The 19,413-nt window shown below is 38.7% G+C and overlaps 1 protein-coding gene across 1 annotated transcript in view; it reads left to right on the top strand.

Annotated features, from left to right (window-relative positions):
• The window catches only part of KCNQ5 (potassium voltage-gated channel subfamily Q member 5), a 295,778-nt gene that overhangs the window by 215,209 nt on the left and 61,156 nt on the right, over window positions 1-19,413 (top strand). The window contains exon 3 of the mRNA XM_074819752.1: window positions 4,583-4,709. Coding sequence (XP_074675853.1) covers window positions 4,583-4,709 — 127 coding nt within the window. The remainder of the gene's footprint in view (window positions 1-4,582; window positions 4,710-19,413) is intronic.

Here is a 19,413-nt window from a genome sequence, read left to right as displayed (position 1 = left end):
TTTTCCCACTGATTTGGAAACACTGGACTTCCCTGTTTATGAGTTTTTAGGGAAGAGGGGACACTTCCCGAGCTGTGTCAGATGACATTGCTCCTGCTATTCCTGCTGTTGTGCTAGTGTAGTGAGACTGTGCTGGTTTACACCAGGTGAGCATCTGCAGTGCAGCTACACTGCAGAGATGTTGTCTTCAGTAGGGAAACACCTGTGGCCTTATTAAAGCTTATTTCAGGGGATTAATCTGATTTGTTCTAGTCCATTTCCCAGGCTTCTGACAATGTTACTTGTAGGCCCAGTTCTGTGAGCTCAAGGCAGACAGCTCCTTACATCAGTCTGCAGCTCTATTGTCCTACTTCACTAGCCTTTAGAATACTTAACACAATTTCCATATAAGAAATATAATTAAAATAACAGCAGAACCATTGTCTTGTGGGAGGATTTCTTGTATCCAAACCTCAACTTATTTATGCATTGCAAAATAACCATCCTAGAAGAATAGCACAGAGTGCTCAACTTTGGTCATTTTCTCATCTCGAAAGTGGCTCTAATTCCCAGAAATGACAGTCTACAACCAAGGCACCTGATTTCAGCAGCAGCAAATTATTTTAAGTTTTAATAAGCAGTTATGTTAATTAAAAGAAAGCTATGATAAAAACAGGGTTTTGCTGTTATAATGTTATGCTTAGGGAAATCCTTATCATTAAAAAGTACCTGAGAAGAATATTAATGTAGAAAATTTCAACAAATCATTACTTGTATCCTAATTAGATAGACAAAAAAGAAAAAAAAAGTGCTCATTGTAGCTGGATTGTGCAAAGTATGCTTGATTTAATTAATTATCAACCCTGTTCATTAGAGTCCTCCAGGACCTTTCGTTAATAGAAACCTTGCTCTGGATGACCTCTTATTTTCCTTTCCTGCCATTTGTGTGACCCTCATTGTTCCAGTGGCAGAACAACCAAGGCACACACAGATGTAAAAAACTTCAGGAACACACTGGCACCCATGTTCCTTATGCTAAAAGCAACTGAATCTTTTAAGCCCATGTGTTTCATCCTTGCTTCTCTTGCATATACATAGCTGCCCATGACAACTGGAGCTGTGTATGCAGAAACATTTCAGAATGAAAAGTTCATCAGTCTGGATGAACTGTGCTTTGAGAAGGAAGAAAGCCTTTCCACTGTCCGAATCACCAATGCATCTGCCGTATCAGTTACTGTGGGAGGCTAACTGTGAGCTTAAATAACCAAAAAAGTTACAGACTGTGGTAACTGTGGTGCAAGGCCAGATGCAGCTGTGACCTGAAAAGGATGACAAGATAGGGGAAAAGGAAGAAATGGCGATGGCCAGGGCATCCCTACTCTACCTAGGAAGGGAAGGATTAGGTTTCCAGTAAATCTGAGCTTGTTCATCAGTTCAAATACACCTTTGCTGAATTTTGAAGGAGGCCAGATTTATCAACAGTGCAGGATTTTCCAATTCTGACGTAAATGTTGTTATTCATATCTTATAAGTTATGCAAAATGAATGACGTTCCATCATGATATACATGGGACAGAGATACTTGGAGTGCATAATTTCTGCAGCAAGCCTACAAATCATATGAGGTCTAATCATTTATTCCATCACATGCCTTTCCAATTATGTTCTGATTTTGTTTCCATTGATTGCTAAAGACCTAAAACCAAGCTTTTTAAAAGCTTAGATTTATGCTTAATTTTGTAAGAAGCCATTCCAAATGAAATTTAAAAAAAAAAAAAATCTGATCTTGGTTCGGATTCATCCTTCCAATCTTTGTCCACGGAAAACCAAGAACCTCCTGACTGTGCAGCTGAATAGGAAAAAATAATGTAATTCCCTGGTCTGCATTAACCTTGACAGAGATTTGACTTCACATTGTGACTGAATTTGAGAAAACATCCTTCTGCTCTTTTTCTCTCACAGAATAGATATATCTCCATGAAATTTGTCTTTGTAGTTCATGTATATGCATTTGTATGTGAGAAACAAATAGGATTGCTGCCTCTGACACACGAGTATACCATCTAGTATGATGACTCTCAAACACGTGCTTTCAGCACACAAAGGCTTTTTCATCTTTGTATAACTGAGCAAGCAGAGCAAATAGTAATTGCTAACGGTAGTACAGATGATTAATACAAAACTGCATGACACTAATAAGAACCAGAATAGTAAGCTACCAAAAAAATTTACCTCTTTTCAACTTCTACCAGCAGTTTTGTGATACTAATTTAACTGAATTGAAGCTGTAGACTAGTCCTTTCAGATCATTAAGTACTTTCTCCTCTTGCCAGTGCTCCATCAGAGGCCCTACTGGGGTCTAGAGTATGATAGAGGACCCACTCCTGCATGTGTGAATCAACTCCTGTAGACACCTGTGACAATTTCAGTGCACTTAAAAAGCAGGAGTTGATTCTCATGCATCTGTACACACAGTATGTTTTCCAGGGAAATGACAAACTTTAGTCCAATGAAATGTGTCTATAGATTTTTAACAAGGAAAAGATTTTATTGGAAGCAAAGAATGTTTCATGCTTTGCTGGCCTCCTCTCCTTCTGTAGCTCTTACCCCTGCCCCAAAGAAGAAACTTCATCAGGAGAATCAGATGTCAAATGGCCTGGGTGCCTGCCATCGACCCCCATAAATTCAGAGACATCATCTAACGATGTGTAAACCAGATTTGACAATTCATGATTTAACTAGCACTATAAAAGTGGTAGTTAAATAACTAAAATATATATTTTTCCTTTTTTCCAGTTGGCTTCTTGTCCATTTTATTCTTGGCCTACACAGAATTTCCTACAAGGAAATGTACCACATGGTAGCCAACTATTAAGAATTATTGTTACTATATAGAGAGCTTTTTCAGTTTTGCACATAGTCCTTTCTGAAGTTGTACAATAACTCTGTCCATGGAATTAAGTTGAATTTTCTTGTAGTAGAATGAAAAAAAAGAAAACCTTAAACAATCACACTCATTTTTCCATGTGTTATTTTCTAACAAAAAAATATGCCATTTTCTTTTGCTACATTTTATCTGAGGGATCTCATTCTGCTTTTTTGATTTAGGGATTCAATATGGGATTTACAAAACTGGAAATGAAGACACTGAAGAAGGTTCTAAAAACTCTTTCAATGTGATGTAGTTACACAAGCTGATGTTTTAGGAAGGAATACTATGTTTTCAAATTGTTCTATGACAGCAAAAGCAAATTAAATTCACAATGATTTCAATGTACTGCCACTAATCATAAGCTAGTAAAGCACCATTACATGACATGATATTAAGAATGCCATTTGTTCAGGCCAATCAATGCCCAAGTTGATATATGTGATATTTACAGCCTTATTGGCTTGTAGAGTCGCTGGGTCTCACAGTCTGAAAACATGCAAACTGTTTATTTGGAAAAAGTCAATCAACACTACCCTTGCAAATATTCCTCTATTTAATTCCTTTGCAGTGCTTTCTTAACAGTACCACTCTAGTCTTCATTCTGCAGAAATAACAAATTAATTGGCTGACAAGGAACAGCTTTCTCCGGGACATGGAAATACATTCAGCTGCCAAATAAAATACAACTTTCATCCTGTTCTTCTTGATGAACTGTTTAAGAAGCTCCTTCAAGTACTTTTCTCTTTCTTTTGATGAACACACAAATTCTTATTTTATCATTTCAAAACCCATAACTTTATGATGGTATTCTAGAATAGTATCTAAGCTTATAATTCCATACCAGTGTGTATGTATTGTATTCAGATTTCCTTAAGGTATGGAGCTGAATTGTGCTCCAAGCTGTATTGCTGCAACTCTGTTGACCTCACTGTTGTACTGAAAAATTTCTTCCAATAAAAATTGCACAAACACAGGTTGATGTTATTAAAATGGACAGTCTTAAAGAAGGTTCCAGCATGAAACAAAAGCAAGCCAGACAAGCAAGGAGAGATTTTTTAATGCTTTCATTCACAAGTTGTCCAGGGAAAGTTATGTCTAGTGTGAACATTTATTCACTGTCTTACAAACAATTACATACCCATTGTATGTAATTATACTTGCATGTATCTTAACCTACTTCTGGGAACAAATCAATTTCCTAAATGCTTCTACATCATCTCAATCACTTCACCTGTATATTGCTACAATGAGAATATATCTACCAAAACATTCAGCCTCCAAACTAAGAACTAATTATATGAATGTGAATATATAACATATTCTTCGCTGTTTGAATTACCTGATGTCTGATCCTCAATATTGAAAGTCACTGAGTATTTTGCTTTGATATTTTTTATGTATGATTTGGTTCTTCAGTCTTTCATATTTAGTAGCCAATCTTAGCAGATATTTAATGTTATTCACGTTAGACTTGGACCATTCACTAGGAAGCCCTGGGGACTACGTTCTGTGTGTAGATGTGTAACCATCCTGGGGAGCAGGATCCCAAGTTTGGCTTGGGATCTTCAGATGCTCAGAGTGGATTGCTAGGCTCACACAGTGGTCTTAAGTTTCCTGATTCTTCAGTGTTGGTTATATGTAATATGCATTTTTCTTATTTGCCCTTTCTAGGAATTTGTCATGATTGTTGTCTTTGGTTTGGAATTTATTATTCGTATTTGGTCTGCTGGATGCTGTTGTCGATACCGAGGATGGCAAGGAAGACTGCGCTTTGCAAGGAAACCATTCTGTGTAATAGGTGAGTGTCCCAGCTCTAGTTTATTTAAAGATAAAAATAAACAACCCCCTTCTGTTTTCCTTCTGAATGAAAACTACTGGAATCAGTACAGTAGTTTACAGTAACTGGGTGTAAATTCAGAATAGCTGTCTGCCAACTGTCATCTGCCCAAGCTTCTCTAGACATAAAATCATGAAGTCCCTAAATACCAGTCAGTCTGTGTTTCTTATGTTCTCCAAAAGACATTTTCCTATGCATGTCATACAACTGGCATGTATACTGGAAGAATGGGGCATGGGGTGCTGGTCTCACTGAAAATCACAGGAGCTGTATGCATTTAATGGACATATTACACATCTTGTATGTGCATAGATACCATGCACATATGTGCATACATTGTGTTCTCCTTACTTAACTTCTGTGATCAGATGTGTATACTGCAATAAGTTTGAAAACCAACCTATAAACATCTTCTGACAACATTGCTGCTTCCTACATTGCTGATCTCTGCATGACGGTCCAGGTATCTGCTCTGACAGTGACTCTGTCATAGGATGTAGCATACTTCTTTTACAACTGTTTCAAGAGACAATTCCTCCCCTTCTTTGCTCTAGAAATTTTCTGTGAGAATGGTGAATAGGCCCACAACCAGTCAAAACCCTATTTTGAAAAAAAATCTGCAGGAAAACAGTTTCCCAGTAAAGGTAGAAATCAAGAATGGCTAACCCAATTAATATGATAATTTCTTCTTTTTCTAATGGTTTGGAGCAAATGCTTCAGGATATCAACATCCCAACTTCTCTCTCAACTTTCCTCTTCTTTCCAGCCTTTAATTTCATCTGCCTGTATCTTAAATTAAAGAGTTTTGCAGTGTCCTGTGGCATAGCAGATCGGTGCACTGGTTTGGGCTAATGTGTAAAGCAAGCTTTTGCCTTCTGCTTCATTCCCCGGTAAATCCACACCTTCTGCCACTGAGGAATTTGTGCAATGAAAAAAGGGTATTTAGCAAGAAGTGCATGAGTAGGTGGAAAGGCATCACAGACTGTCTCCCCCTTGGAAAGAATCACCCCATCTACTCTATTTTATGACACTGTGGGAGAGGAGAAAGTATCAGGATTTGCACTTGTTTTGTTCAGGCAGCAGAGGAGGTGGCTAGGTACCTTACCCAACCCCACCTGGTGCCAGGTCACATGCTTGCCCCAGAGTTCCTGTGCCTAGCTGAAAGTGAAAAGAAAACTCAGAAATCTTCCCAGCCTTTACCAGCCACCTGTCAAGGGAAAGCTAGAAATTCAGACATTCACTCTCCCTGGCATCAACAAACACAGCTGCCCTCCTTAACCAGACTTACCATTATTCCAAGATTTTGTGGTGCACCTGAAACTTAGTAGTGAGGTTTTGTCAGCACACAATCATAAGAAAGCACCAGACTATTAATTTAGCAAAATTAACCTACTTCAGCCATTTAGAACTTACTAGAAACATACAGACCTTTAAAGAATTTGAACTTACTAGAAGCATTTGACATCTCCGAGTGGTTTGCTGCTCTTCCGAATGCCATTGTATGGAAACACTAGCAGTTTGTTCAATTCACCTTTCGTTTCTCCTCCCTTTCCTGTCTCCATTCAACTGGCAAGTTTTCTGCCAGTGATCAACTTCATTCTGATGTGTTAATTCCCAGCAAAAGTGAATGGAAGAGTTCTTCCTTGTCCAAAACTCTGCATGTTATTATGGGGTGACTGATGTAGATTTTCCCCCTTTCCTTTAAACAGCTCATAGCTACCCTCCTACTGTTTGTGAAATAGTTCAGGCGGGTCTCCTGACAGGAGCCTTGGTGAGTGTTGGGATTTACTTCACTTGATTGTGTTTTTTCCTCCTTTCTCTGGAGTTCACCTGCTCTTCTTGTTGCACCTGTGTTCATGTAGACAATCTCTAGCCTTAAAAGTATCTTTAATTTTGTCCCCCTTGCAACTCCATCATTTGCTAGCAGAATTAATTTGTAGCCAACTGTCTTTTGCTTATGGATGTCTTCCTATGCTAGTTCTTGCTATGCTGGTTCACTGGATGAAAAGGGAACTTTGTTCTGCAGTTCTGCAGCTACTAGTGTAGCTTCTGGGAACTAAACCAGTAGCTTGAGTTTCTCGCCATTAATTGTTCTGTGTCTCTCTTCTCCTGACTGATTTTTGTCCATTTCTAGACTTCAGCATTCCTGAAGGGAGTTTCTGATGCTCAGTATCTCTTCAGATTTGATCTTTTGAGGAATAACCTTTAGCAAGTCATCTTGCATCTCTTGTTACATAAAGTACTATTTGCCTGACACTTAGGCTTTGCAGTCATGGCAAAGTGTGCCCTAGCAGGAAAGGCCAATAGGCTGTATTAGCTAGAGCACCATCAGTAGATGAACACACATGATTATATCCCTTTCCTTGGCACTCATTAGACCACATCTAAAATACTGTACCTCATTTTCCCCTTCCAACACCATACATGAAAGATGTCAATAAACTGGAGTAAGTTCAGTGAAGGCCACCAAGATGATCAGTGCTGGAGAAGTTGCCCTGTGAGAATAGGCTGAGGGACCTGCGCTTCTTCAGCCTGGAGAAAGGATGGCTTCAGGGGAAACTCAGTGAACTCAGTGCTATAGTCTCCTTAAAAGCACATGGTCAGTTTTGGCCTATTATTTTTCATGCATTTGTTTAATTATTTACTTAGTCGTCCATTCAGTTATTCTTTCTGCTTATTGTTACAGTGGAAAAATAATATTTTTGAAGACTTAGACTGTTTATTATTAATTAAAATTACTATATATCTCTAGCAAATCTGTTCTCTGTTTATTTTTGTGATCAAACACAAATCACATAGGGGAATGGCCTAAGAGCTAGTAATAATAAATCTGAGGATTGCCTGAAGCATCACATTCAGACAGCCTTTATTTTTTCCCTAATAACCTAATAACCAGAAAAAATTTATTCAGGGCGAAAGCTCTGTGCTTACATTAGTGTGTCTACGATGTCACTACCCTGACAAATTAGTTCATCAAGCATCGCTGTATGCTACCAGGTTAGTAATGATATCTATAAAATTAGTTGACAGTTTTGTACCCTTGTTTAGTTCTGTAAAAATGAGAATAGTGTAGTTTTGTATTTTGTTCCATGCCAGGAGTTACCTGCCATCCCTCATTTTCTCTGCTTGTATATGAGCTTGTGTGTGTAATATAAAGGGCATACCAACATACCCTCCCATGTACTTAATGTACTTAAAGATGTACTTCTGCAAATCCTAAACTTCCCAGGCATATCAGTTTGAAGCTTGGCTGTTAACACTGCAAGCAATGTTGCTGTGTTATACTGTGCAGAAGAATAGCGATCCAGGCACCGCATGGATCCTAACTGCTGCTTCTGGGGGCCAGGGACACCAATGCTCAGGAAGAACGCTGTGTTCTGCCTGTGCCTTAGGAGAAGCCGCGCTCTGTGAAGATCCTCAAAATAAAAGAGGACATGTCTGCTAATGAGGAAGAAAGTATGGCATCCCCTCCCTGTCAAGCTATTCAGGGACACTGAAATAAATGGAGAATACATTGTCCTTTCTCTGGCAATGGGCCTCCTAGATGGTTGCAAAATTAAACTTCTGGTCACTGTCCTGTGCATATGAGAGGTTTTACCATCACAATGAAATCTCAGTCTGTGAGGGTGGCTCCCATGCAGTGGCACATGATAAAAATAATGAGGAATAATAAATAACAAGCTGTGGGTCAGAAGAGTAAGATCCTGCCAGTCTCACCTGCGTGTCTGAAGTCTGCTAGGCTTTCAGAGGAACTTCTTTCTCTCCACTGACTCTGTAGGAGACTTCAGGATGCGAGGAAGCCCAGCAAAGGCAAGAGCACATGAGAACACTTCCCTTTGAATGCTGGAAGCAGTGAATTTTAGTGCCTGAACTTTATGCGACTAATAGATTTAAATTGGGGTTTGAAACTCTGATTTCAGAATTTTTTCAACTTGAATTTGAGCCCACTTCTAGTAATATAACATTTCTTCAGTGCAACTAGACTTCCTGGTGGTCCAGCCCAGTGAAAGATTTCATGTATTTCAGTTAGTCCATTAGCAGTTTCCCCACAGCTGCTTCTATTTTACCTCTAGTCAAGCTACAGCATGATGGAAATGTCACAAGTTCAAATTCTGTTGAGGCTGCAGAATGAACAAATTCCCAACAGGAAGCTTAAGTCCATTATCTGTAATCAGGCTCTTGAACTTCATGGCTGGCAAACCTCTTTTCAGAGCATTAAGTGATAGCAGCGGCTGTTGCATATTACTGGATCTATTTTTCATTAATTAGAGTGGTAATGAACGATCATATGGCACTTTTGTCAAACCTTTATAAACAAATCTGTATCTAGTGTGTTACAAGATCTGCTGAACCTTTAATTTTAATTAATTCAATATATTTATGTAATGATATGCTGTGTGTCTGTCACCTTGGTATTTAGACACATTATATAGGCTAAATACAGACAGATAGTAAATCTGCTGCTCATGATAAACAATATAAACAGCCCCTTTCCAGTATAATTTGAACTCTAAATAACCCAGCAATGGTCTGTAATTAAGTATATCCTTGACCAAGGAGACACATCTCACATCACATCTCATTATAAATCTCAACAAGACCAAGTTCCAACAGGAGCAAATTCCATGCTGGGGGACTGATATAACTCAGTACCTGCACTAAAATGTTTAGCGATTCCTAATTCAGTTCACTTTTGTTAGAAAGTGTCCTAAAGTCAAATGCCACAGTCAAATAATTGAGAAATAAGGAGGTTCTCTGTCCATACTCACCCAGGTTCTGTAAATGATTTATGAAGTCTTTCAAATTACTGATGTTCTCATATTCTAATCTCAGACAATATATTGTAGTATAATTACAATAATAATAATAACTTACTATTATTAAATACTATGTATTCTAAAATATTATATATTATAAATGTATATTATAGAACGTCCAGTGCTGCTTATGAGCCACAAGGTTTCAGTGACCTGGAAATGTACAGTAAGAAGGAGGTAAGGAACTGACAGTCCAAGAAGCAGTCAACATTTTCTGGGTTTAGAATTTATATGTTCAGTTTTGCTCACATTTTTTAGGGACTGGCTTTAAACTTATTGCTACTGAAAATGCCCAGTATATGAAGATTCTTATAGAAATACCTTTCTTTTCACTACCTGTCTTTATTCAATTGGAGATGTTCATATCCTACCTTACTACACTGAATCCCCATCGTATCCACAGACAGGCTTGTGCCAAATTCACTTATCTGCCTACCTCAGCATATGGAGTCTCAAAAGCAGTAAAATAGTTGATTTGTTTTTCAAAATTTATCATTCCTACCATCTAAAAACATGATATTTTTAATGAAGTGGATAACATGTCAGACCCTAACTGTTATGCAAGGAAATGCTCAGCTTTCTTGGCTTCTTTCCAGATGTTGTGCTGCAGATCAGCTGCTTCGGTGTGCGACATTCCTTGTACCTCCCATCTCAGATCATTGTCAGCTCTTTCCTGTAGCTCCTCTGTGAGAGGAATTGCTGCTTCAGTGGCTGTGCAAATTTTGCATTTGCAACAGCAAATTATGCTCTCCAGGCAGAAATCTGAATTGTTTAGGAACATTTCCATATTGGTCCAAAATAGCATCCTATTAGACTAGTGGTTTTCTATTGGACATAATCCTTGGCATATGTGCAGCCTCTCATGGGACTGTGATATCCCTATCTTGTAGTACTGTTTTATTTCAAAAGTCACTTTCAATGTGTATTCTATTTTACTAACATGCCTGTACTTACTTAGGGGTGCATGTTAACATAAATTTCAATGTTAATGCCTTGGTGTGGTACATTAGACAACTGGCAGTCTGACTATTTGAGCCATGATTAACTACTCTTGCAGGTGTTAGTCAGTCAAATCATGCTTTCTCTCATGGTGTTCCAGCCTCACCCCTGTCAGCCTAAATGAAGAATTTGAAGAGGTCTAAGTGGAGTTATTGGCTTGGCATATACTGCAGGAATCTTTCTAGAATGGTTTGAAAGTGCTATGCAACTAGGGGAAACGTACTGAGAAATTATATAGAATAGAATAGAATAGAATAGAATAGAATAGAATAGAATAGAATAGAATAGAATAGAATAGAATAGAATAGAATAGAATAGAATAGAATAGAATAGAAGAATAGAATTTCAGTTGGAAAGGACCTACAACGATCATCTAGTCCAACTGCCCAACCACTTCAGAGCTCACCAAAAGTTAAAGCATGTTGTTAAGGGCACTGTCCAAATGCTTCTTAAACACTGACATGCTTCGGGCATCAACCACCTCTCTAGGAAGCCTGTTCCAGTGTTTGACCACCCTCTTGGTAAAGAAATGTTTCCTAATGTCCAGTCTCTAGGGTGATCTACCTGATCTACCTGATCACCCTAGGTATTGTATTGTTGGCAACTACCTCATTCATGTTTTTCTGTAATAATTACACTTTTACTGATCCTTGTCCACAGATCACTTTGTTCCTTTTATGTTCACCCTGCAGCATACAATAGCAGGCAACATGATGCTGTCTTATATCTGCAGTATGTCTTTCCATCTCTTTGGTGTTTTTAGTTTATAATTATTACTCTTATGCCTGTTGAATGTTGTGACTTTATTGCTTTCTTTGCTGAAGACTGGTTTATTTCTGTTCAGGTCATCTGTGTGTGAGTGAGGTCTCCAGAAAAAGGGTCATAGGTGCAGTCAGTTAAAAACAGCGGCTTCATTTTGCTTGGCTGTATCATCATTTAGAAACAGGCATTTTGAGTTCCTTTAGAGATAGTGTTTGTTTCTTCAAATGCAGTTTTTTGCTATCTGCTCAGCTTTAAATTGTTAACTGGCAATGCTGAGTTTAAAACACAAGCTTTGCCCACTGTTACATTCAGTATAGTCAAATATATTGCCAGGTGTCTTCATCCAGCCTTGCAACTATCGTATTAGTGATCACAAAGCTTGAAAAAATTCAGTTTCCACAGACGTTTCCATTCTTTTGCGTCCATTCAGAGAACTGCATGTTGCCACCAGCACTGCTGAAGTGGCTGATGGGCGAGTAGTCCAGTGGGAATTGCGGGAAATCTCTATTTTTATGATCATGCCTCAAGTGGTTACACTCCGACTGTTACATTAGAAAAAGACTTGTGTACAAGAAAGCACAGGTTTTTTTAATTCCTTCTTTTTACAGCTGCTGTGTTAAATACAGCAATTAGGAAGGATTTGACAATGTAACAACATTATTACACTGTGTAACAGAGTTACAGTGTTTATATCTGACGTTCAATATGGCTAAGTAGAAATATTTGCATATTTCCAGGTGGCAAATTGGGCATGTTCTGCAAATTTTAATTTCCTCCCTTCCTTTCCCACACTTAGCACTCTAAGCACCAGGCTTCCATCATCTGTAGTCTCCTCTTGAAGAAAAATTACTTTTTTTTACCTTTAAGCTTGTACTGGTAACTCTCAAAAGTGAGGATCTGACCTTTCCGCTGATAGATGATATCACTGTCAACAACAGATCTGAGGAAGGTGTCCACCAGATCGATTTTGCATCAACCTATGTAAGCTCCAAAATGGTGTAAATGCTTATTTGAGTCTGGTCTAAGCTGTCCCTGCCACAGAAAGAGGCAGCTCCAGCCTGTGCTGCCACCCTTGTGCCACCGGGCCCAGGTGCCCCAACGCATGTATGCAACCACCTTGGGAGCAGCCAAGGCAAAGGCAGGGCCCCTTCAGCCCCGGGGCTCCCCTTTGTCAGCCCAGCCTGCTCGTGAGACCCTCACCCTAGGGACTGCTTCATTTCAGTTGAAAATGTCATGAGGCAAAGTGGAGAGGTTGTCACACAGAATGGCATCATCTACTGTATTTAAGATCTCATTTTGGGATTGCCTCTTGTTGGGTTTGTGAGAGTGCTACCAGATGATGGTTTTTTTCCCTCTGGGACAAGCACTGAAAAGAACTACTATTTCTTTCTTCACATCTCCCACACGAGAAAGTCTCAAGGGTGGCTGCAAGGTGCCCCACACTAGTATTCTCCAAAACATAAAAAGCTTCTTGCTGACACAGTAGTCCCTCTTTGGCTATCCACCCACAAACTGCAGGTGGGATAGCAGCTGAGGGTAAAGAGCGGCTGGAGATCTCTGGTTCTGTATCATCTGAGTAAACTCTGTATTTACAGAAACAGAGGAATCCCAGGAGGCACTCACACTGACTGTGCAGACATTCAAAATAGTTGCGTAGGTTAGGAATGCAAGTTCTGGTTTTAGGCAGCGGGGAGAGGTAGATGCCTCCAGAGGATGGCTCAGAAAACTTAAGGTAGGAATTCATCTCTTTCAGACAACACTGAGGGACCCATGTTCCTGCCTTCAACACCTGCACTAGATAACTCAGCTAGATACTGGATACCTCCTGTTTCCCCCCACCCTGTGAATTTGAGAGCAGATTATTAATACTGTCTCTTCCCTCTCCACCTACAAACAGACATTTTCTCTTCCTCAGAGACATGCTTTTCTCTCCCCTGCTCTTTTCAGCATCTTTACTTTTCAGTTTTTGCCTGTCCACTTTCACCCTCACATCCAGGATTTTTATGCTCCCACATTTTTTTGGCCTTTCCACTCTCATACCGCTGCATCACCTTCACTTTATGCACCTGGGAATGTGTTAGATGGACACTTCCAGACCCCCTGCCTGCCTGCCCCTCCCTGAGATTTTAGAGTATGATTGAAAAGGTCATCAAAGTACAGGCTCCTGCCTATAGACTCCTACCTGGGTGGTTACAAAGACCCAGCACAGAGATAGCACTGCTTCCCCTGCCGGGCTGGATCATGTAGGAGCCTTGTTTGGTGACTTTCTACATGCTGACTAGTGCCAGATACCTCTAAAAAAGGTGTTAATACCTATAGCCCAAATAGCTAATCACACAATATTTTTGTTCAGACATTGGGTAATTAGTGACTGACTCATACAGGAATTTGGATCCCCTGAAAAATCTAATTTCAGCAATTCAGGGAGAAACATCCAATCTTGTCTTTCATTTTCCCTGGTTATCCCTTTATATCCCATGGCAATGAATTTTACAAGTTAAATGCATGTTGTATTTCTTTTTATCAGATTTAAATTGTCTTTTGATCTCACTTTTATAAGAAAGGGTAAATAGGAGGCATCCAATAGATCTTCTTATCTTCTGCTAGTTTGCATACCTCTATCTGCCATCTCATATTTGTCTTCTGACTAACCGCTCCTAAATTATTCAGCCCTTTCTCCATACACAAGTCTTGCCATGCCTGTAGTTATTTTGCTTTTTTCTTGCTGATAACTTTGTGGTTTTCTTGCAGTCCGAACTAATGAGCCTCTTTATTCATCAAGTGTGTGTGTGTGACTATCCCTCCTGCTGCCTTTCCCTCCAGAAATCTGCAGGTTTTTTTCTCTTCATAACAATAGCCTTTTTCACTAAGGTCTACTATCATCCAGGAAAAAGCCTCAGACATAGTAAAGTGACTAACAAACCTTCTTTTCCCAGGGCTTGTAAGGCACAAAACAGTTACTGGTCAGAATAAATAAAGATTTATGGGAAGGATCTGTGTGTGTTACTCGTGGTTTGTTTCTTTGGTTGGACACAAACTGGGTTGGTGAACACAGGGTCAAAGATACAGTTTTAAATGTATTTCTGTCAGCCTTTCTTAAAGCCAAATAAAACTCCTACTGAATAAATAGTGCTTTATTCCTTCTGGCAGGTACATATTCATAATGTTAAAGATCAGTTATTGGAAGAGGCTAATAAAGTATAAATCCATGAAAGGCTTGCAATTGAACTTAATCTTAGCTTGCAGGAGGCCCTTAGATTTTTAAGATTTATTGAGCCAGCTGTTAATAATATAAAGATGTTTGCTGAGGACTTACTCAGTCCACACAGAGTGTGTACTCTACAGGGCCATGAACTTTAATTGCTAACAGTACAAGGACAGGTGAAATGTTCCCATTAATGTTGTTATTGTTATCCAGACTGAATAAAAAATGGTAACCATAACTACAATTTAAAATTCAGTATTTGTTGAGCTATTGTGATTCTCAGCCCACATAGAAATATTTTGCTATCTACAACAAAAGGTAAAATGACCTTATTTTGATATATTTGTCATCATGGCCTGCAAGTGTGCTAATTTTACACAGAAACAGTGTACCTGTACTTTTAGTACATTGGCATAGTAATGAGTAACATCAGTTGTTCCATTCTTGGGGATGGAATTAGGATCTCATTATAAACCTTGATTAAAAAATGACAAAATAAAAATCTGACCCATCTTCCTCCTTCTGGAATTTCCTAAGGGAATATGTAGTTTTCAACGTCTAAAAAATACCCAGTATTGACTTTTTGAAAATATTTCTTGGTTTTCTGTTTCAAAAATTGTTTAACCTACTGAGTCCAAATTTGTTGTATTTGATTAGGTTTACTAACAGGTGTCTTTGACTTGTTCCCAGTTTTGTTTAATTTCATTTGGGGGCAACATACAACTGCATTATATGGTAAAGAGCTTTACTTAAGGTGTAGTGAAAGCATCCTAAGTGCCTGTGAAGAAAGGGAGTTACTGGTGCTTCTTGGAGTCTTCACGGATAGAGGAAACTGGATAGATCTCCTTGACACAGAAAGGCTATACAGCTCCTTTCTGTGGTTGAGGCAAGAAATCTTAAACTAATCATTTTTCATTAGGATAGGCTGAAGAAATTAGGATAGGCTAAATAAGCATGAGACCAGCTTAAAAACAAATGTTTAGCAGAAGGGTGCGTGAATTCAGTTTTAGGTGACAGGTTTGGTTTATGGTCCCCTGGACCACTTTGCTTTGCAGTGTGTGTCTCTGTGTGTGTGTGTCTGTGTGTGTGTCTGTGTCTGTGTGTGTCTCTGTGTGTCTGTGTGTGTGTGTCTCTGTGTGTCTCTGTGTGTCTGTGTGTGTGTGCGTCTGTGTGTGTATGTGTGTGTGTGCTGAGGGTCAGTGGCAGGGATTTGCATACTTATTCATCCTGTTTGATGTGCCACAGAGGAGGAGGCTGATCTGCCACCATATCGCATTTCACCTCTTACTGCCAACCTCAGCCAAGCAGACACTCTCACCCCAGCTCAGGTACATGCTGGACTGAGACCCACACTGGGGTGCAGGGGTACCTCCAGGTGCCAGGGTGAGGTCCCACACAGCTTGAGCCTGAGCTGAGGCTCAATGTAGTCTGCCCTAGCATGGACAGGGTCTCCAGTGACATGCCATGGGGTACATCCCCCTTTGCATACAGCTGCTTTGCAGAAGAGACCTTGTCCCCAGCACTGGACTCGGGGGGCTCCCATCAAATCTGAAGTTTCAGCGACAGGACACAGTGCTGCAGCTAATCCTCGCAGTGTTTGCAGTTATAAAACCCTTGAACTGATCTCCTAAAGCATGCTTGCAGTTTAATGCAGAGTTTATTTTCCATGGCACTGAAAATACATGAAACATAACCTATTTTATATTATATTGTGCTGTGGTTTAACACCAGCTGGCAACTAAGCACCACACAGTAGTGCTTTTATAATATAAATACATATGTATTTTATATTCTATATTATTTCATTATTATATATTATATAGGTTTTATATATCATGTAAATAATGCTATATATTATTTTATATGCATGTTTTAAATTTTAATGTAATTTATCTTAATTTTAATTCCTAACATTTTCTCTATGCCAGAAAAGATAGCTTTACATGTTGGTGAGCTGCTTTTCTAAATAGACCCACTTTGGCTATACAAAATTAACATGTATCCTAGAAAGAAGATGTCTGTATTTCCAAGGAGGTCACACTCATTTCACAGTAAAATATTTTGCTTACTCAGATGATTTCAATACATTGCAAATGAAAACTATAGACAGAGAGAAGGGTTCAAGATGGTTCATCTCTTTTGATCTCTTCACTGGAGTGTTGCTCAGCTGATGAGTAAGAAAAATCCAAGTTTCTATGCACAGATCAGTTTTAGTGGACTCCTTAGACCTGGAGTCAGTGACTAATGTAGCCTTTTTGTATTGTTAGAAGAAAAAAAAGTCAATAGCATAGAAGTAGTAACCTCTGGATTTTCCACTTCAGTGCCTAGATAGTATTGCACATTTTTTATAACTTCATGTGCCACTGCCATACATCCCTATCTTTCTATTTTTCAGCAGCAATAAAAGTCAATTTTCACACTCCTCTGTGTTTATCTCTGTGAATTATCTTGATACACAAAACTATTTCACTTTCCGACTTCTAAAAATACCAAGTTGTTTTGCATCTTGAAAAAAGATTACAAAAGGAAGCGAAATCACCAGCTTGTTTTGCCTGTAATGACAATTAAGATGGTTTCCATCCAGAGGGTGTTATATATTTGAAAACACAAAGACCTTTTGGCTGGAGTGACAACAACATCTGCAAAAATCAAACAGCGTCATCCATCCCAAGAATTTCCTGAAGATATCCTGCCAATTACTTTTACTAGTAGGTGACGATTAATCATAACCTGTCTGGCATCTGAGCAGAGAGATGCAATCCCTGACCAGAAAGAAAAGCTATATTCAGACATAGCTGAAAGAAAATTTTGCCAGGACTCAAGACGCTGAGCACATATTTATAGTATATATTTTTAGTATATGCAAAACTCAGATTATCTCATATTGCTTAGGGTTTTTTGTTGTTGATGGTGGTGTTTAAGCTTTTTTTCTCTGTATAATTGAGGCCTTATTGCTGTAAATCTGCTCAGCTTTTTGTGGAAGGTGCAGAATTTAGCTTCCTGCCTCTCCCAAATTACGCTAGAGATCTTCAGGTGATATAATTCAATGGATGACATTAAACTGTTGGGGTTTTTTTTATAGGCGGAGAATAATGCTTGAGCATATTATATTTCAGAGAGTGAATTCAGGTGACCTCAAAAGACCGTATGTCTCCAGAGTGGTCTCTAAAAATCCAGTTTTCAAGATTTGACAATATTGCACATACTGAATTGTATTTTATCAATAAATAGTTCTGCTTCTTCCAATGGGATAATTTACAAAATATTATAACATCCATCATCTTTCTAAATATGGTAATACTGATCATCTCTCTGTTCAGAGATGTTTAATCCTTTAAAAAAAATTGAGTTAAGATTCTGGATATTTTAAAGATAAAAATATTGAAAATTCTTGGTTTCTGGGGTAAATACTTATGCGAGGTCACTAGAAGTTCAGCCCATATTAGACCAAATTTTTCTGCCATAACTATGTGAAATATCCCACTGATTTCATAGCAAGGGGACTATTCACAGAGCAAAGGAACTGCCACCTGGTAAAAACATTACAATTTGCCTCTTTTCAAATTAACTGTTGCAGTATACTCTAATCATGATTTTTATTCTTTGCCCTCTTGAACTGGTAGAGGGAAGTGTTTAATCCCTTGTTTGAAGCTAAAAGCATTTTTGCAGCCAGTTATGATGAAATGACCTTTTCCGTTCTATGACTTTTCTCAACAAGTGCTCAAGGAATAATGATACAATTATTTCCCTCTCTGAATACCCCTCTATTAGGGTATTCAGAAGCCTTAAACTCCATGAATGTCTTTTTCTTTTCTTTTTTTTCCTTTTTAGCTAGCCCACAGGAGCATAAAATACACCAATGCCAAATATGTTACCAGGCTGTGCAAAAAGGCTGCTGTTCCTATAGATAAGTTTGTATAAACAGATCTTTTCTTTTACGAATCTGAAAAAAAGCAACCTGATTTTTTCGTACTGATGTATGGCCTAAATCAGGTGTTGATCATCAGGCTATACGTTAAACTGCTTTAAATTGCCAATTTATATCGGTTTAAGATAGAGCCCATTGAATATATTTTTGTTGTCATGTTTCTGTAGTGTGACACACTCAGATACAGTGCTCCAGAATGTGTGTTGTGTTAACTTTGGGCTGTAGTGTCCAATTGAAATGCAAAGTACATTTTTGCATTGATTAGATGATACCCTCCGGTCCCGGACAGCTAGCTGTGGAGATTATTGTAGACAAATTAAAGTGAGTTCTGAGAATAGCAATAAACATGATAAAGCTTCTGGAAGGACTGATATACAAAGAGATATTAGAAAAACTAAAATCCTGGTCATTCCCTCTCTTCCACCACTCACACTTCCCAGCAATTCCCAATAGAAAGTTGTTAATTATTTCTATGTAGTTGTTGTTGTAAATCTGGATTAAAATTTATTTAAAATCCTCAGTGAGTGAGAATAATTGCTCACTGTGCTGCAACAGGCATGCATAACCTGTGCCGTGGTAAGCAGATGGAGGCAATGTCAAAGCACCCTTGGTGCTCTTAGTCAATTATGGAGCTCAGCGGCTCCATAACACCACAGAAGCAGAGTGCTGGTTTTTTTCAAGACTAACTTTGAAATTTAGGATAATGAACTGTCCTGAGAACTATTCATAAGAAATGACCACTACAATCCATGTCTTCTCTGGGTCATAGATAACAACTCTAGCCCAAAATTAGACCTCAGAAGGACAGCCTAAGGGTAGCCTAAATTTGGTCATATGGTTGCCAGTTAATTTCCTTTGTGAGTTAATACAGCAGTAGGCTAGATAAACCACATTCAAGATTTTCTGCTTATTCCTGCAGTTTTGGGGGCAGATGTGTCCTACTCTTGTCCTAGC

This window comes from Strix aluco, chromosome 3 (assembly GCF_031877795.1).
Source record: "Strix aluco isolate bStrAlu1 chromosome 3, bStrAlu1.hap1, whole genome shotgun sequence".
NCBI lineage: Eukaryota > Metazoa > Chordata > Aves > Strigiformes > Strigidae > Strix > Strix aluco.
This window is presented reverse-complemented; position numbering and strand designations above follow the sequence as displayed.